Here is a 20,118-nt window from a genome sequence, read left to right as displayed (position 1 = left end):
TCCAATGAAGTTAGACATTCACAAGTACATCTACATCAGTAGTTAAGGCAGGGAGGGCAAAGCTCTTTCCTTGGACTCTGAGAAAGAGTCCAGAGCCTTATTTTATTAGCCAGTGTAAGGGCTACCCATTGTTATTATTGATTTAAACAGTCAAAAAGCAGAGGCAATGCTAAAGCACAGTGACTGATTTATGCAGGTCAGGGTTCAGATGCCCTGTCCACAGAACCACCCAGGTTATCAACATGTAGGGACACATACGGAAATGACAAAAAAAGTACATGATTGCATTGTCAAGGTGTTCCTACAAAAACACTATCCAATTATTCTTATAGTGGAATTGTAGTTGAAGCTCATGTTTTCCTCCCCAATGGAGTCAGATATTATATCTTAAAAGAAAAATAAGAAGCCCGTAATAACTATCTCAATTTTCATGATTTGGTAAAGCTCCTCAAAGTATCCAGCACCTGCAGAGCACACAGGCTGTTTTTCTGAAAACTCAGGATCAAATTAGCCATATTAAACTCCAACTTATAATGAGATGTGGTTTTTACAGTCCAAGTATAATGAAGCTTAGTCACAATCATATATAACGATTTCTCCAATTTTCTCTCTCTGAAGGGTTCTTAGCCTTTGGGTGATTGTAATCATCCCAGAGAAATCTGTAGGTTTTTAGTACTGTGCTAGATATAAGAGACAAGAAGATTTCAAATGCACACTAAGGATAAAAATCAATGTTATCTAATTACACACAGACTCCCAGCCTCTGCCACTACTAATTCCCAGATTCAATTGATGTATCAGTGAGAACTGCCACTGAGCCATGGTATTCTTGACCTACTTTATACTCAGTTCAAAGCTACACTCTTCTGTTTTAAAATAAATTGAATTCTTACAAATCAAACACTAAATAAGGACACAAGCCTGTGCATTCTAGGAGCATCTTGACCACAACTATGTTATCTTCTTGAAAAGAACTTCACTTGAAGAACAGGAAAAGTTCAGTTGCCCTAAAATTCTGAATTTACATTGTCTGAATCACCATTTTCTACAGCCTATATTTTCTATATCTCAGGTGGGTCTCTTGAATAATTAACAAAAATTTTTAAATCTCTGTTCCTACAACCAGGACTTAAAAGAACTCCGTCTACAGCAAGCATAAAGTATAGGCCTCTACAAGCAAAATGCTAAAGCCAAAAAATAGAATAATATTAAAAGTATAGTCAGTAGGCTACACCTACATTTATCCTTTGTTCTGTCCTTCATCTTTCTTATGAAGAAGTGCAGCACAAACTCTAGCTATAACTTCATATATGAGCAAAGTGTAAATTTAAATCACCATATAAAATTGCAAAACTTCTTTCAGGTTACAAATTGCTTACCTAAGTTTAGGTTAGCATACTCATCAGCAGATTTCTGACACACAAGCAAAGAAAATAATGAGCAGTAATAGCAGCTGATAATCCTTTTTGTGGGTCACAATTGTATAGCGTTGGGACATGTTTGCCAGTGGGCTTCATTTGTGCTTGCTGATGACAATATAAGTAGTCACAATCTGGAACCACATTTTTCATCCCAGGCTTAGGAAAGGAACATCCTTATAGTGATTACAGCTTCTTCTGTCTGTGACTCTCCCTCCTGCACCTTGTTCATAAGCACAGGAAAAGCTTTATAGTAGTTTCCTGAAGGAAACTACCTAAAAGAGGACAGAGATACTGAAAGGGAAAGATCTGTTCCTACCAAACCCCAAACCATCACTCCATAGACTGAAAAGGCATGTGGGAAAGACAGTTTCTATCAAACAGACATCCAACATTTTTCAAATAACGTGTGATGTCATTTGTGGTAATGGCTCTAAAGTTATAGAAAAATCACAATCTCTTATTGACACACATATATATTTCTGCGTCATAGAGCACGGTGTCTGTGGCACAGAGCCTGCAACAGCTTCTTTTTCAGCTGAAAAACAACCAAATTTCAAAATGTGTCTTCAGTACCTGTGCAGCCCTTCAGGGACACAGATAGGAAGCGGTCTCCAGTTTCCTTGCCGTGTCCATGTTCCTCTGTACATGAGCTGCACAACCACTTATTGCAGCTTGTACAGAGACTGTGAGCAGGTCGCTTCCCTTTACACGTAGCACAGCTCTGAGAACAAAAAGCGCAAGGATGACACAAGGATAAAAAAAATAAGCCACATGAACTGCTATGTTTAATAGACTATGATTCAGATTGGTAAGGTTAATGTGTTTCTTCCTCAGAGTAATGCAATTCAAGTTATTCTAAGAGTCTGGTTATTGTTGTAAAAGAGAACAGAATAAAATCAGCGTTTGAAGATCTTAAACCAATCTGGTTGTCATGTGCTCCAGCACAATCAAGCATAATTATGCCATGATGCAAGAATTACTCAGCAAAATTCTAGGCTCCATGCTACACTTCGCATCAGAAGAAATAATCATAATGGTTTGTGAACTGGAAAAGCCATGAAACTATGAAATAAGGTTTGTCTGATTTCAGTTAAGGAGGGTTAGTTTTGAAAACAAGTGGTGTTATGCTTTGTAACCTCTTTGTGTTAGTGTTGTACTACTTAATGATGGCTTCAACACATCAAATGACCAGACATATGTATGTATATGTAGAGATATTTGCTACCTCAGAAAAGATAGTCTAGGTTGACAAGTAAATATTTGAAATGTAAAAGAGTCAAACATAGTCTATCAGCAACCCATGAAAGGACAGCTTAGGGAACAGGTCAAAAGTTGAGGGATGCTCTGCTCTCTCTGCAATAACCAGAACTGCTTATTCACAGGTTTGACTGTAACACTTCAGTTGTCAGTCTGACTACAACTTATATTGACACTGTACTGTGTTAACATTACTTATGCCAATTGCAGAGCACAGAATGTTCCCAGAGTTACATTATTTATGATATGGAAGTGGGTTTTTGGCCAAGAGATTCTGAATTGCATATTTCTGAAAATCCTGTTGCTGGTATATATAGCAGACTCTGTCATTGATGCATCACTGACACACAGAAATATTTTGCTTCCAAACACTTTGTTACAAGCTTTGGCAGATTCCCATTTGAACATACTAGGTAGTTCATTTGTGTCTCGGTTGGATGAGCTGGGGCTTCTGCTTTAGTTTTGGGGGTGGGGGTTTAAAAGAAAGTATGTAAGCTTCACTGATACATGACTATCAACAAAAAGAAAGTAAGCTAGAAACTCAAAGGATTAGGTTACACATCTTTTCTTTTTAAAAATGGAGAAAATGAAACACAGAAACAACTAACAGGGAAGAATTACAGCCCCACTAAAAGCCCAAAAGAGACAGAAAGTGAAAGTCCAGTATCCCTGCTTCTTTGTTACTCTTCCCTTGCTTTGGATCACCCTTCAGATAACACAATCAGCAGATTACAAAATAGTTTTAACAAGATTTCACCTGTTTAAATTCCCAGCTACAGGTAATATTGCCTCATTTTGCAATCACTCTTATTTATGCAAATAATACAACAGTATGTTATAATGGAGGGGGCAGAAATACACACCTTCCTCTGTCCATCCTCATGACCCAAAGTAGTGACAACTAAAAAACTGTGAAACTAGTCCTGCCTGTTAACTGGGTATTTAACAGAAGTGAAAACCATCTGTGTACAGTGTCACTACAAGGTCAGGGTAGCATCCTATGCCTTCCAAATGTCCTTTGCTTCCATTCCCCAATGGAAAACTGAAATATGATGTGACCTTTTCTATCACTAAAACAATCAGAAAATTATACTTGCCCACAGGATCTAATGGATAATTCAGCCAACTGTCTGCTTCTATTTACTTTGTGTTTAGAGGAGAAAGGGGACAATGAGTTATCCAAGAGTTTCACTATCTTCCTAATACATTGATGGTCACAGATCCACTCCCACATCACTAGTATCAATAATTTTTAATCTATCAATTCTAAGTGTAGAGTCTAACTCATTCTTCAAATAAAAGTTAGGCAGTATACCCACCTCTAGGAGTGAAGTAATCACAATGCTGCACAAGCAAACAAGACAAGAGTCTGTTGTTCAACACAAAGGTTGTTCCATTTTTAAACAGTGTTCATCTGTTAGTGTCCCAAAAATTCACAAGGCACCCAGCTTAATGGTTTTCACTTACCTTTGCCATAGCTGAATTACCAGTGGGAAAGCCCTTGATAAAGCAATTTTCAACTACATCCCTTGCAAAGCAGGTCTGTTTGCACACAGGACAGCAAAGGATACCTGAATTTTTAAAAAACAAAACCACCACAATTAAGACAATGCACACCAGCCATGTGAACCATGAAATTATAGAAATCACACTTCAGTATTGCTGGCTTTTTTTACATTACACTCAATCTGTAGCAGTCTTTTAAACTCTTCTACTTTGCATCTTTAAAATAAGGAGCGCAGCTGAGAAGGTAGCATTTTTAACTGAAGTATTTGTAGCTAATCACCATCATATCTTACAACTTAGGATAATAGAATGCTTTTACAATAGTCACACTGAAACATCTCCATGCTTTCCCAGATTACAGTTGTGTGTGTGTTTTAGATATCACTTAACAACTTGGTCCTCTGGAGAAATACAAAGACAGTAGGAGCACTGAAGTACCTAAATGTGTTATACAGACAGTGCCCTCCTACTCCTTGTAAACGGTGCATACAATTAGCACCAGGGAATTGTAGGGCTAACTCCTAGAAGGTGAAACAGTGTTCAAATTTCCCTGTGAGCATCTTACAAAGGTACACGTTTCTAAGAGCAGCAGCAATACAAAGGCAGATACATTTTGACTGAAAACTTAGGAAGCAAAATACCTACTTTGCAAGCAGCTTCTCAAATAAGTCCCATGGGTCATGCTCTAATTCTTGGTGCCGCTGATAGGAAACATCTACTGACTTTACAGGGAATCGCATCTAGCCCTTTGAGACTTTGAACCAGTTTCTTACTCCCATAACAGCATTGCCCAAGCAGTGCCAGTTCTTCATCTGGCTAATACAGAGAGAAAACCTCTATACAATATGCCACAAGTTTACCAAAGGGGAAAGTATCAACAAGTTACTTTCTGAAGTAAGAAACGCAGGACTCTCACAGTTGTTCCTTCATCTACACATGCCATTCAGGTGAATTGCTGGGAACAGCTGCTTATTGAGAAACAAAACCATCCTCTGCTAATTGCTTTATTACGGGGAAAGAGGAGTGATAGTCTCCCATTTTGCCAAATATCTCCTTCTCTGGAGTGACTCAAAACTCACCTGGACACAAACCTGTGGAGCCTGATCTGAGTGAACCTGCTTCAGCAAGGGGGTTGAACTAGATTATCTCCTTCCAACCCCACCATGCTGGGATTCTGTGATTCTTTAAAAAGCAGTAAAGCAGTGCTCAGAATTTTGCCATAGCAAGGACAACTTCTTTCTACACATCACATAAGGTAGAAAAAGTTAATGTTGAAGTTACTGTTTTGAATTTACTGTTTTATTGCATTTCAACACTATTCAGTTAGTGCAGAATGTTAAACTATACCAAGTGAATGATATTTATGTTCATGGCCTCAGGTACCTTCATGTGAACTTTAAATTCTGCCAATTTGTTACAAACCAGTGAAGTATAAAATATGTTGTATAAAGAATGCATTAATTTCACAATGAGTTAGAAGATTCTTTTAAACATTTAAAGAAAACATATATGATGCATGGATTTCAGTACTGCACAAAAGCCTTCTTACATATACTGAGAAATGCAGTGGTATTAAGAAATATGGAACAGTTATGATTTTGGAGGCAGATGACATTACTGATGATTAATTTTAGGGGATATCTAAAAGTCATGCCCTAGATGCCATGGGACAATGTTTTTCTCAGATTTTAGATTCAAGTTATTCTACTGAAATCAGTGTTGTTCCAGAAACACACATGGAGTGAGTCACACACATGTAAGTCAGAACACTACCACAGACCATCAAGTACAGCTTTAATGGTGTAAACATCAAAGTGTGTCTCAAACAGCCAAGTAACTGTGAATTATAAAGATTTAAAATCTAAAGCTCCCTGGAGATGAATAAAAGACATGTACAGCCCTCAGCATAATTTAAAAAAAATACCAGAACAAAGGGCATAACATAAGATTTAACAGGAAATAAAGAGGGACACCATGCATGGCAATATTTTATTGGAAGTAGTCTCCCACTTATAGAAGGACTAATCAGTAAGCACATTTCACCTGTCCTAATACTGAATTCTATATTTAAGATCAGTCAAAGAACAAGAGATTATTTTGCATCTTACTAAAAGAGAGATGCCCTGAACGTGGTAGCTTCAGAGATCATAACTTGTTCAGTTAATTGGGCTTCTTATTTGATTCCTTTTCCATCTAATAAAAAAACTGTGCTCCCTGGAAATGCCCAATCTTTTTCCATATAAATTCCCAAAAGAATCTAAAGATAGCTTAGCATAATAAACACACTACAGAATAGTTTGTGAAGCACTTACCCTGAAATTAAGAGAACCTTACATACGTATTTGCAACTAGCCACAAGCAGCAGCTACTTCAACATTAAAAAGGGAGTGGATTATGCTGTGCTCATGCTCAGAGTAAAGTACAATTTCCTAGAAACCCCTTACCTGTCTTCTGGATAACCAGTCACTCAGAGAGCTACACACTGAATCACTCGTGTCAGAGCGGGTGGTTATTAAGCAGGATGCACACACAGCACGTTTCCTGGAAGCGGGCTCAGCCGTGCTGCAGATTGAAATCACATCAGACCTGGGGCTGCTCCCCCTTCTTCAGCCAGAACTGCTGACAAATCACCAGGGTGAAAAGACGGAATGGGCCACTTAACAGCTGCATTTTTTTTTCCTCTTGCCTTCTTTCTTGCCCTTGCCTCTCAGACTTATTCAGGCCTCTGTTAACTTGCCTTGGTTGTATTTTTCATGAAGTGGTAGAATAAAAATCCCATAGAGAGAATGAACAGCAACATCCTACTTCCCTGCTTGCCTGGATCTTCCCTCAGTCCTCAGAATAACCTGGAGCAAGCACGCAGAAGGAAAGAGAAGAGCTTTTCTAGATCCGTGTAGTAGCAGATCTCACAACACCATTCACTCCCACATTACATTTAGCAGACCATTCCCTAAACATTTTTCTTGCCTTCCTACCTTGCCACTGCCTGTAAACAACATGGTTAATTTAAGAACCTGTACTTTGCAGACAGCACATTTAAATATATCATTATTACAGCACTGTGGGTGAAGGGAAGAGTAGTCAGAAGCCCTAGAGACTCAGTGTTTGTACGTATGAGAATGATGCAATTTCTGCAACTAAATAGCAATTCAACATGGAATTACATGATTCAAACAACAGTTTGCATATTAAGAGACCAGGAGCCAAATTCAGCTGTGGTGCAATCATGATACCCAAATGAAGTCCACTACTGTTACCAAAACCTTCAGAAGTAGCAAAAAGCTAAGACAGCTGTTGACATGCTCTATTTTTATATGGAAATTATATTGGTAGGCAGGAAGGAGGAACATTTGCACAAATTAATTTTTAGAAGTTCATTACCTCCTGCTGTTTATCATTTGAAATCATTATTTATGACATCACTTTGCACTGCTAAAGAGATGACCTAGAAAGCCTAACAATGATCCAAATGTTGGAGTTAAGCCCTGTTTCATTGTGATATACAGAATAAAACCCTATTTCAGAATTATCTGCCAGATAAACCACATATAAACTATTCTCAGTGTATTTGAGATATCAGCTAGAATTGAATAGTCACTGAAGACCACATTGTATTGAATAGACTCCCATGAAGTTTCATCACATGAGAGAGGAGGAAGAATAATCCTACACCTACATCCTTCCAAGGTTCCATTACTCCTTTGACTACCATCCATAGTAGACTAATGCACCTGAACACCATGACAAAAGCCACCAGCATTAGAAAGCCACAGGCATACACACATATCACTTTGTGTGACATTTCTGAGCCCAAAAAAGCTTCAGCAGCAGATGTTTGCTTTGATGAACCGGTTTGCAGACCTCTTTCATAAGTCACATGTTTATTTTCACTCTCATTCTTCCATCAGCAATTGTAACTTGACCACAGGTACAGGAAAATGAAAATTCAAAGGCATTGGATTCCGTAGCCAGGCACAGATGCTCAGTCTGGGCTGTCAAGCTCTGCACCTGGGATATCCAAAATCAGCTTCTAAGAAAACAACAAGGTTCTGCCATATAACATTCAAGCCCTAGTTCCCCACAGGTCAGATATCTCACATCCCACAGCACTTTCATTTCTGCTAATGAAAGCTGACACACTGCACTGGACCCAGGGAATAGTAAGCAGACACCAAGGCAGTGACCCTCATACAGAGCATTCCTTTGTAGAAGCACAGATAACAAAAGAACTAAAATTTCTGAGTGCTTTCAAGTTTCTTACTCCAACTGCACTGTAACAAGCTAATTTGTAAGTGACAGAACTGTGGATAATTTGCAGCAATCCGCTCTGAAAGTGCAAACTGTGACCTCCCCACCATGCATGGAAAGTGAGTGCAAAGACAAAAGCCACAGCTCATGATTTTGTTTCAAGGTCTTCCTGTCTGGTCAGATTTAAATAGAAAGAACCCTCAAGATGGTTGTCTCAGAAATAAATCAATGCAGATAATTAACTTATCATTATCATGAGAACTGATTAGCATAAAGAAACAAACAGTGGAGCTAACATACACACCACATTTATACTTGCTGTCCACATGTTGCACCTATTCCTCTGCTCTTTTGCCTCCAGCAACTATCAGAATAATTATTCTCACAGAGCATTATCTACAACTCAAGCTTCAGGCATAATTTACACTTCCTTGGAGACCCAATTATAGGTTATAGGAAACAGTTCTGAAGACAACCTCCCACCCTACAGCTTTCTATTTATATAACTAAACCCACCATTGTTTCACTTGTCTTTTCTGTATGGCAGCTGAAGAACAGTAAGAAGGGCTGACTAACTTTAAATTCTTTAAAAAATTACTAAATATATTTATGATGAACAATTTCCCTCTTTAAAGTCACCTTTCTGCTTCCATTTTTAGAACTAAAACATGCATTTGGTGTTAAGTGGATGTGATACATTGCATCACTTGCTTCATATGATTGCATCAAAACAAGATTACTTGGGTCCTGGAGATACAAAAGCTGTAACTCCAAAACAGCCAGACTCTACTCCACTGTAAGGCTAAAGTGTTTAAAGAACTCTGTAGATGTGCATGTATTTTGGTTTTTTATTTTACATACAGACTTAGTACAAGATAAGGCACTGTATGTTGACAGCTGAAGTCTCCTTAGCCAGTACACCATAGTTCTCATGACAAAATCATCATAAGGAAAATGAGCCCAGAGCCAAAGGACTCCTACAGCATAATCTTTTCCTTGAAAATTTCTATCTCAGGACATGAAAGAATTTTCTCTTTTTCTTACCCACGCTCTCTTTAAAAAAACCTGTGGATCTGCAGAGGAGAATGTGGATTCTCTTTTAGATGAATAAAAATCAGAAATTGGCACCTGCCTACAGAAAAAGAATGACTAAGAGTTTTAAAGTCCCCTTCATATAAGAAGGATGTGCAGGAGCAAAACCTGCATTTTATTTTTCCACTCAAATCACATCCAAACTCTCAGTTCTCAGAGCTTTGAATAAATTCTAATGAGCGTGCAGCATTTCCATAAGAGCTCTAGCTCTCTCAAAGCTTTTGCTAGAGTCATCTTAAATACATAGAGGTATAAAGGTAATTTTCCAGCATCAATCCCTGTCAAGCATCAGGACTACTTACCACCATCTTCTCAGCAATCTTAATACATCAATAATAAACTAGAAAAGAGCTTTATGCTAGCACAGTGCTATTTATGGTGAAGCATAACAAAGCCCACAAATTCAAGTATGCTTTTGTAGCAAATGTCAGATTGATTGCACTTGGAAATTTGTTCGCTTTTTCCATTCTTCTGTCTTTTTAAAGAATTCAGTGAGTAAGGAACACATTTTTCTTACAGGCAATATTTCATATTTAGTCAGCTAAAATGATTTAGCACTTGTACTTACAGTTTATCATTGGGATTTAGATATGATCACACTTAAAGATAACACTGAAAATTGAGTTGATATCATACTGCCCATAACTCAGCCATCAGTGCAGGTAAGACAGGCAATATTTAGCCTGTGGAATCAAAAGATTCCACAAATCTATCTTGGTTGACCTACAGTTGGTTGCAGTTTCAGTCCTTGACTTAAATAGACACAGATGTTTGGGATTTTCTGCTTTCCTTGCTCATATATTAACTGAGTCTCTGCACCTGCTGTCTCACTTCATTTACTGGGTCACCGCTGTTCTTCATTTCTTTAATCTTGCTGTTTCCTGTAGAAGTTCCCTATCTACAAGAGTGAGGAAGTAAACAGAGAAACCTCCAGAATGCAGAAATAAACTAGTTCCAGTCTTCTACAAATAAATCATTCCCAATCCACTCAAGAACTTTAAGAAATATCCAGTATTTTAACAGCTCATGAGAACCTCTTGCTGCGCTTCATCCATGACCACCAAGAGGTATAAGTTCACTTTTCCACCTGGCAAACAGAAACGAGGATAAGGGAATGGCTTAGATGTCAAAGGAGAATACATTAAAAGTAATAAAGTGGTTGTTTTCAACAGTATTTGATTATAAAGTAGCTCCCTCAGACTTCAAGCCCACTATGATTTGGCATTAAAAATTTTCAAGGTGACATTTACTTGAAATGACTCCTTGGCTCTCTTTGCCTTCTACCTTTATATCTTTTTCTGTCTGTACCCTACACATGAACAGCCTTTCTTAACTTTGCTCTTAAATTATTCTCTTTTGCTTTAGCTTTTGTGTCTTGTTAGCCCTTCAACAGTCACCTCCTAACACTCTCTCCATTTGTTCTCAAGCCTGAATTTGTCTAGTTTATGTTCTCTCATGAATTCAGATTACCATCACCTCAGGGAAGGTATCTTCTATTCCTACATGTTTCTAAAATCTGCTATGGAAGAGATAACAAATGATGTCTCCTATTCACCTGATGTTCAAAGCCTGTGAAAATATAAGTCATCTACATGCCTTTGCTCTTCTTATAAATTAGTAATGAGTCCGGAATGTTTCCTCATGGCAGTTAAGACTCATTCAGTTGAAATGACTGTATTCTGTGATTGCAGTCTTATTCCAAAACAAACAAAAAAAATCATACTTTCTATTACCATCACAACCAAAAACTGTACAAATAACTTCAGATTTCAAAAGCCACTGTCACAAAACACTTCTTGTCCTCACCAGTTAACTCAGCTTGTTGAGTTACAGCCAGAGAGGTTCAGACAGAGGGAAACCACAGTTACAATCAGATAAATGTTTCAGTGCACCACAATACACATTCTAATAACAATTATTATGACCTCTGTTAGGAACAAAGAACTGGATGATTTTGTTGGTGTTTGGGACAGGGAAAGGTGTGCAGAAAGCAAAGAGAAGGAAAGATAAAAATATGACCCAAACTGGTACCATAGAAAGGTCCAACATGTCCAAAAGATTAGATAAAAACATAGCCTCGAAACCACCTTATGGCATCTATTCATATATCAAGCCAAGCAATTCAAGTATTTAGAATGTCATATATGGTAACTGAAACTTAGCCCTTTCTGGAAAATCTTAAATGTTGTCTGAGTGTAACATTCCTTTTCAGATGAAAAACATAATGAAGGAGGCTTGTTCCCAATCCACCCTCTACTCATGCAAATCTTAAATCCCATACTTTATTTGTTTAAAGCAGTGCTGTAAAGGAATACACTACAAAAACACTTCTCAATCCATCTATCTTTATATTACTGCAATACAAAGAATACAAGCCAGAGAATCTTAAGTATTACCTTCATACAGAACTTCATAGTCAGTGGGAATACAGCTATATCCTTGAATCAAATCTGGAAGACAGTCCTTACAGAAGGAATGAAAGCAAGGTAATATTCTGGGGGCTCTCCTCCACAAGTCCCATTTGCACACCAAACAATTCCTCAGCAGATTCAGGGTCTCCATTTCTGCTGGCTTCATAAAGTTTGATATCAAAAACACGGAAGCTTGCAGAATGGCTACTGACAACCCCTTTACTTAACAAAACCCTTGACCACTAAAGTGCAGACTAGAATGTGCAAACAGCAGGATGCACCTTCTTAAACAACACTTATTTAAGTCCTTCCAAAGAAAGAGGAAGCTCTTTGCAGCTGAAAATCACATACCTGCTTAAAAAAAAAAAAAGAGTCTTAGCAGATTGTTGTGCAGGAAGGTGTGGTTTAAGGTTTACGAACCATGATCCCACTACCTCTCTATAGTACTTGCAACTTCTGTAAAAACTGAAGTAATCTGCTTTATTGATCTATTTACAAAGCCGTTACCAGGCTGAATTGTCACATGCCACACATTTCCTGCTAGAAGCATTGAAACTGTGCAATAAAAGTGATGGTATTTTCTGACTGCTTTTACAATTTTACCTCAGTATTAATAGTTTTTAGGTAAAATAAATAATAAGCATAACTGATCATATGTCCACCACTTCAGCAATTAATGTTAGAAAGCTGTCTTGATAAATGTACAGCATCTGCTGCCAATCTTCCTTGCAGAAATTCAATAAAATGCCCTTTGCAGTAATGAAATTTCAACTGTCGAGATGGCCACAGATCAAATTATAGACCAAACTTGAGCTTTCCACAAGCAGGACACTGTTCCTTCTGCCAAAGTATGCTCCCCAAGTCAATTGAAAGTTTTGTAGTTCATGTTTCACTTGAACTTAAGGAGAAACTTCTTTGAGGGTGGGTGCTGCAGCACTGAAGCAGGCTGCCCAGAGAGGTTGTGGAGTCTCCTCTGGAGACTTTCAAAACCCACCTGAACACATTCCTGTGCAACCTGATGTTGGTGTACCTGCCTTAGCAGATTTCACTAGATGATCTTCAGAGGTCACTTCGAACCCCCATCATTGTACGTTCTATCCTCAATTATGAGATTTCAGGAGACGTTGATCAGTTAGAAACTGCAAAGAGAAAATTTTGCAAGTTGCATCAGAGGAGAAAAAGCAAATACAGTCTCATTTGTCCTGGTGTCACACTTACAGATGACCAAAACTCCTGGAGCCAGAGTGCCAAGTAGATGCCAATTGCCTTGTCTGGGTGGCCTTGCTATCAGTAGTACATAACTTATAGCTATGATCTTCAGATTTCCCCAGCACAGAAGAACAGCAGCTCTAATCTTAGGGCTGTGTATTCTCTTGAGAGATCTTGTTTCAGGGCAGATTCCCATGAAAATGGTTACTAAGTGGGTCTTTTGTTTTCTTTCTACAATGCAAAAGATTTAAGAATACCTCAGAAATTCACCACCAGCCAAATAAATTTTAAATAGCAATCTATTTAAAATACTTTAGGAAAAATGGACCATATGTTAAAGTCTCCAGCATACTTCATATCAAAAACTTACTCTGAAATCAGTTAAGATATCAACCAACACTACTGAATTAACTTAGACAAGTTCAAACCTACCCCCAAAATTTATGATTATAATTTCAATACTAGAGGTCCCTTAAAAATGAGTTGTGGAAACTGTACCTGTGCTTTAGCTAATAAACATTGTATCAGTGTTTATTAAATGAGCTCACTGCATATACTCCATCTTCATCAACCATCTTTCAGAAGCGAATGTCATTAGAGCAGCACAGCTTCTCAGCTCACTTCACCTTTATTTTTTTTTGTAACTACTGTTGCTAAGATAAACCAACATCTACAAAAACATATAATTTCTGCAGTAGGAAGTTGAGGTCTTAGACTACCACACTGTTTAAAGAGAGAAACCATAGCCCAGGACTAGAGCATTCACGCACAGAGAATCAGTACAAACAAAGCCTAGTACTAGGAAATGTTGTATCACTATAGAGGGCAAACCTGTGGCTGAGTGAGCAGAAGTAGGCTACCATACATTTTAACTTAGGCTTTCTGCATAACATGTGAAACTATGTACAAGTTTTTTGGCAGGAAGGATGAGGATGATAAAAAGGGTTTAAAATTTCCTGCTGAGGGCAGTATGGGGGGCTGCCTCCGGACCAAAAGATAAGTCATGGCCTTGGGAAGGCAAAGGCCACCTCAACACAAATAAGAGAAGCATCCAGATATCACAAGACTGCACTTCCAGTAAAGCATCAGTCTATTTACACAAAGGAAGTTAGTAATGATGCATTCTTCTAATTTTATCATTTCTGTGTTTTAGGGATAAAACTCTCTGTGCAAGGCTTTCAATTTCCTGTGTTCCTTTTTCTCAGACATAACCAATTCTTTTTATTGTAACTTCTTCCATTAGATGTGGATGTTAGTACAGGAAGCTCATTACATTTTAAAATGTTGTGACATTGACTCTACCAGTTTTGCCTAGAATTGCTTCATTAGCAGTATTGTAACTTGCCAAGAATTTGGAAAACATCTAATACAAATAAAATATTCCTATCTCCCCAAGTATGTCTATCAGCTAAAAAAACAGTCAGAACCAAGAAAACCCCAAACAAATAAAAAGGAAGAGGTTTTACATCTAGGAAGCTAGTCAGTGTTGATTTTTCCTGATTTCATATAGGAACCTTTATTTAGCCACTGTGGACAGCCGTCCTGGGGGCTTCCAATCAATCCTCACAGGAGTTTCTTGTTAAAGCCGGTAAATGCACATAGGCTGTGATTACTCAGCCCTCTTAGCCCAGTATTTTACCCCAAGAAACAGCGTGCCGGCCAGCGGGCAGCAGAGCAGCCCGAGCCCCGAGGCGGCACGACCGGTTCCAAGGGCGCTGGCTGTGAGGGGAGGGCGCTAGCACAACGGCCGTGAGTGACACTCGCGGGGCGGGACTAAGGCGGCGCCGGGAACGCGGCAGAAGCGGAGAGCCCGTGGTGCCGATGCCATGGAGAGGGAGGGAGGCCCAGCGCCGCTTCCCGGCGCGCTCCCAGTGCTTCTGCCCGGGCGCGGCACCTACCGGTAAGTATAGATCGGACATCAGGAAAAATTTATTTACTGAGAGGTAAGGCATTGAAAGAGATGCCTGCAGAGCTGGCGGAGACACCATCCCTGGAGGTGTTCAAGAAGCATATAGCTATGGTTGAGTGGTCCTGGTAGCTGGCTTACAGTTGGACTTCATCTTGAAGGTCTTTTCCAACCTTAACAATTCTGTAATTCGTACATACCAAATGCTGCACCCTGGAGGCAGGCAATTTCTTAAGACAGTGAAAAATAGTCAAGTCACAAATCAAAACCTGCCAGAAGTAACTAAGCAGACAAGACTTTAAGTGTGAACAGTGTCTACACAAGTTGAGAAAATAAAAAAATCAGAAACTTCAGTAAATCAACGTATTTTACACAATGCCTTTATTCAAAAAATTCGAACAAAACAAAGGCGCTTTTTTTTATGCCACAAGCACACAGGCACCACCAACTTCTTTGATCTTCTCCTCTGCTCTTCTACTGAAGAACTTTGCTTTCACAATTACAGGTTGCTTGGGCAGCTTCCCCTTGCCCAGGACTTTGTAGTAGCCCTAGAAAATGAAAACATGTTAAGTGTTTGATATCAGCTTGCAGGCTCCTGTATTCAAAACCAGTTGTCTTTTAGCATGCACCAGTTAAAAGCAAAAACAATCACCACAACCCCATCCATATCTGTCCCCAACACAAAACTGGTACAAATGAATGAAAAAACACTGTGCATGACAGAGGGGTTGCACTTGCTCAGAGGATAGTGGGAACTGCAAAAACTTTTCCTGCAATTCAGAAGCTGGAATTCCTCCCTGCCACCCCCACTACTCCCTCTACACAAAACACTGTAAAATGTGGTAGAAGTCACCAACTTTTCCCCACTTTTCTGAAGGGGAGAGCAGTTAGCTGCATTTCTAAGATTCTCTAACTAACCCAACGACTCTGGTCAGTGCTCTTGACCAGTAAGACTGGTACTTCTGAACAGAGCACCTCTTAAATGTACAGCCAAACCTTTTGCAAGCTTTCACAGCAACAGCTGTTCTCTACCACTGAAACACTCATTTATTTTCTGTCCTTTACATTAAAAGAAAATCACAGCCCGAGGTCCATAAATGCTACAGCTGCTGAAGTCATCAATCAGGGTAACTGGCCAACACAGCTTATCTTAGTTTGGGAGGCAGAACATATCCACTTGGAAGACTTATGCATGTCACTGATTCGGTGGCTGGCTGAGATACGAGCCATCACAGCCAGTGAATAGAGATCAGGTGTTCATGTCCGAGAACTATAGCACACCAAGACAATCAAACATGTTAAGATGTGACTCTAGTCTCGATATTAGAGATGACTTTATGTAAATGCCCCATTTTTATACACGATTTCAGTAAGATTTAAAGAACCTTTCACCACCTTCCCTAATAAGGGATGTCCCCGTCCACATCACACACAAGCATGAGAAAAAGTTCTTATAGAAGATGCAGCAGCTGTGTAACTACTCATATGCCAAGATACTTGTCCTCTGAAGTTTACAAATATTGAAAAACTATAGCTTCTTTGCAGTTCACCCTTTTCCTACTTGGATACACAAAGCTAAGTGTTACACACGAAGCGATCAAGAACTGCAGGTTTGAATATGAGCAGAAACTTACTGAGCGCACAACATCAATGACTGGGGCCAGGCCAGCCTCGTTTTTTGCGTAATTGAGTCGAGTCTGTTCACTGACAAGTGTCCACAGCTTATCCAAATTGACAGTTGGACAGAACTTTTGGTTCCTCTTCAAGTGATAGTGTCTCATGCCTACTTTTCCAAAGTATCCAGGGTGACTGTGAAAGAAACACATTCCTCGTTAGATCACATTTTTAATTCATCCTGAACAAGTAGCACTACAAATTAACAGCAAAGCAAGCCTCTTACTTCATCAAAGTAATCAAAACGTCACATTTTACTTTTATTTGTATTAATATGTGCAGTATCTAAGTGTAACAACACTAGTGTCTCAACCAAGGAAAATTACTCTCCTGAAGTTTGTTGTTCCTTAAACTCACAATTCCCTTCACTGCTAACTCTCTAGCAGCACTGTAGTCCCAGGGCAACCCCAATTCTGTGAATCCAAGGAGTTTCGTCACTCTTATCACTAACCTGGTGACTGACTGAGTCAGGTATGGTCACAGCCAGTGAACATAGATTAGTAGTTACTCTTCGAGCACTCTAGCACACCAGGACAACAGGCAGTGTCCAGATGTGACTCTAGTCTCGGCAATAAACAATGTCCCTTACCTTTACAGTATGCAGCTAAATAGGATACAGTTTGGATTTAACATTTTAAATTTACCCAACATTTTGTGTGTGCATCACTACGAAGGGACTATGTTGTAACATATAAGTTAGGTCAAGTTTACTAAATGCTGCACAGAGCTCTTAAAGACAAGACACCTGCTTGAAGTGGAAAGGCATTTGATTTTAGGGTAAACGGGGACATGAGTTGACTGTTGCTATGATGCCACACTTCATATCAGAATACAGAGGATTGCAAAGAATTTTGTTTATTCACATGCAGAACTCAGTTGTTTCTACTTCAAGATATTTTGCTAGTATACATTAAAAATGTAAACTTACTATTTATCAAAGTTAATCCTGTGATGGTGCATACCACCAGCATTACCACGCCCACCAGGATGCTTCCTGTGTTTGCCTAAAATGAGAAATTTTAAGTTTGTTACACTAAGAACATTACACATGCTTAACCTTAAAGGCATGTTCAATGTCAATTTAGGCTAATGATTCTGATTCCATCCTCTCTTGCTTAATTGAGATTAATTCAGAAGATGAGCAAACTGAAAACTCTGCAGGATTAAAAAGAAATAACAATAGCACGCCTCTCATTATCTTACAGTACATAAAGACATGAATGTGAGCACAAACGAGGTGACAAGGTAAGAATGCTCAGAGACACAGCACTGTCCCATAAACCACTATAGACGTCACACAACCAGTATCTATTGCCTGAGCAATGCCAAGTTAAAAATCCAGCGAGGCCTTAAAGAACGTGCAATACTTTAATCAGCCCATCACTGTGGTATCTGGCTTCACAACGTGCGCACCACTCACACGCTGTAGCCTTCCGTACTGCTCACTACCCGGTGTGCGCGGGATCCCGCACTCAAGAGTCATGTTTTTTTGCATCCCGCGAGGAGAGCAGCACCCCCCCAGCAGTAGGGCGGTACCGACGAGGACGCACTCACCAACTCGGCCATGGCCGTGGCTAACGTGTCCTCTCAGCTTCCGAGTCTTCCTTAGTCGGGAAGGCTGCGGAAAAGCGCAAGAGCGGCTGTGAGCAGAACGGAGAACATGAAGCAGGTCTAACCCCCACCCTCCCCCGGGGCCGGCGCTGCTCCGAGGCCGCAGTTTCCTAAGCGGCAACGCAGCCAGGCGACATGGCGGCCCGGCCCCAAACGGCCTCAGCGCGCCGCTCTCCCCTGCCGCTTCCCCGAGCAGGCCGTGGCTCCGGAGAAGCACCTTCTCTACCTCTTCCCTCTACTCCCCCCGCCACGCTCCGCCGCGGGAGCAAGGGGCAGCAGCCGCGGCTCCCGCAATCCCGGCGCGGCAGAGCCTCGGCAGCAGCACCTACCATCCTGTCGGCGTGCGCAGGAAAGAGAAAGAGCGCGTCCCTCGCGAGAGCGGGAGAACACACCCCGGGGGTGGCTACAGGGCCGAGCTCTCGCGAGCCTTCACTCAGGCACCTGGAGCCAGCGCTGGGTCTCGCGAAATGGGCTGGGGACTGAGCCTTGTGTCTCGCGAGATCTACCGCGCGGTGTGAGCACGTTTTCCTGTTGCGGGGCTACAGTGTGTGCCGTCCGCGGGTAAAGGCGGAGCCACCCGAAGGGCGGACAGAACCGCTGCAGCGAGACAGGAGCCGGCGGCCGGCCAGCGTGGGCCGCCAGCTTTTCAGGGGGTTCCTGGCTCTAGCTGCAGCGCCAGCACCGCTTACCAATCATCTATGGCTTCCCTAGGGGACACAGCGGCCTGTGGGCTGCGCCCACAGCATCATCTGCTGCAGCTCTGCCGGGCCCTCCCGCGTTGCGCTGAGCACGGTGCAAGCGCAGCTCCGGACAGCGGGGGGAATTTGGCAAGCAGATCGCGTTAAGTACTGCTTCCTCTTAACTACAGGTACAACTAATTTCCCTCCGTCATCTCTAGCAGGAGGATTTAGGAAGGAATTGAGGAAGATGTACATGCTTGGTCACTTTATTAAATAGCGGTAACAACGGGAAAATATTCTTTAACACAGCCATCTGCCGCAATGCAGTAACAGTTCTTGGGGAGTGTTTCTCAAGTGTGTATTTTATACCGTAAGGCTTTAAACAGATTTTTACCGATTTAAAACTTGGGGCTTAGGACCAGATTTGGGTTTCTTAAGGATTTCCTTCTCTGTTACGTAGCGCAACAAATAATGTGCCATGGTGCAGGAACACCATCAGTTTTAACCATACAGAAGGCAAAATAAGACACTGATCCTTTCAAACACAGACCTGGGAATAACACAAGAATTGTTTTATAAGCATAGTCAGAGAGGACCAAGACACTTGCTGCAACATCTCCCCTTGTCCAGTCCTGGCCTCTAGTTCACATTACAAGAACTGGAATGTGTTGATAAAACGTTCAAAATATTTCCACTTAAGACTTTTAAAGTGCAGATAGAAGAAAACAGCTTTGGTGTGGGAGATGGGCGACACACCCTTGTACATCAGCAGTCGGTGGCTTTTTCATGGCCTTTGTAGTAACTCTAGCACAATGATGCTTTAGCCGTCGTTTTCTTGAGTATATTTCTTTAGAGATGCATTTCCCTGTATATTTTTCCAGCAGTTATTGTTTGCAAAATGGCCAGAATCCACCTATGCAAGTTATGTTACTCCTTCAACTCTATAAAGAACTACATCTGGAACTCACTGCATATAAACTCTGGGAAATTGACTGATTACATTTCCATTGAATCCCATGTACACTTCAGAAGCTTTTGTATATGATGTGTGAGGGAGTTGCAAAAAAAAAAAAAAACAAGGAAATTACTTCACCTTTTTAATT

At 40.4% G+C, this 20,118-nt stretch overlaps 2 protein-coding genes and 2 non-coding genes across 4 annotated transcripts in view; all 4 read right to left on the bottom strand.

Annotated features, from left to right (window-relative positions):
- Nucleotides 1-12,101, bottom strand: part of TRIM66 (tripartite motif containing 66) — a 39,206-nt gene extending 27,105 nt beyond the window's left edge. Inside the window, exons 1-3 of the mRNA XM_054390516.1 lie at nt 11,921-12,101; nt 4,146-4,249; nt 1,995-2,142 (exon numbers count right to left, since the gene is read on the bottom strand). Coding sequence (XP_054246491.1) covers nt 1,995-2,142; nt 4,146-4,249; nt 11,921-12,101 — 433 coding nt within the window. The remainder of the gene's footprint in view (nt 1-1,994; nt 2,143-4,145; nt 4,250-11,920) is intronic.
- Nucleotides 12,102-15,420: 3,319 nt separating this feature from the next.
- RPL27A (ribosomal protein L27a) lies at nt 15,421-18,742 on the bottom strand. Its single transcript, XM_054390546.1, has 5 exons — nt 18,665-18,742; nt 18,279-18,342; nt 17,653-17,728; nt 16,685-16,859; nt 15,421-15,598 (listed from the first exon to the last, which is right to left on the bottom strand). The coding sequence occupies exons 1-5, from the start codon at nt 18,665-18,667 to the stop codon at nt 15,470-15,472; spliced, it is 447 nt and encodes a 148-aa protein (XP_054246521.1). The 5' UTR covers nt 18,668-18,742; the 3' UTR covers nt 15,421-15,469.
- On the bottom strand, nt 16,241-16,372 carry LOC128974259 (small nucleolar RNA SNORA3/SNORA45 family). The gene has a single exon (XR_008489308.1). It is a non-coding gene; the product is annotated as a small nucleolar RNA SNORA3/SNORA45 family (small nucleolar RNA).
- Nucleotides 17,163-17,294, bottom strand: LOC128974258 (small nucleolar RNA SNORA3/SNORA45 family). Its single transcript, XR_008489307.1, has one exon. It is a non-coding gene; the product is annotated as a small nucleolar RNA SNORA3/SNORA45 family (small nucleolar RNA).
- Nucleotides 18,743-20,118: the final 1,376 nt, after the last annotated feature.

Source organism: Indicator indicator, chromosome 21 (genome assembly GCF_027791375.1).
Source record: "Indicator indicator isolate 239-I01 chromosome 21, UM_Iind_1.1, whole genome shotgun sequence".
NCBI lineage: Eukaryota > Metazoa > Chordata > Aves > Piciformes > Indicatoridae > Indicator > Indicator indicator.
Note: the sequence above shows the minus strand (reverse complement) of the source record. Positions and strands in the feature narration are given on the sequence as shown.

Excerpts from the sequence above, each read along its gene's own strand:
- RPL27A (XM_054390546.1), bottom strand. Across the intron at positions 17,729-18,278 it reads CCACGGCCATGGCCGAGTTG|GCAAACACAGGAAGCATCCT; the intron begins GTGAGTGCGTCC and ends TTCTCATTTTAG. Across the intron at positions 16,860-17,652 it reads AGGATTAACTTTGATAAATA|TCACCCTGGATACTTTGGAA; the intron begins GTAAGTTTACAT and ends TTTCTTTCACAG.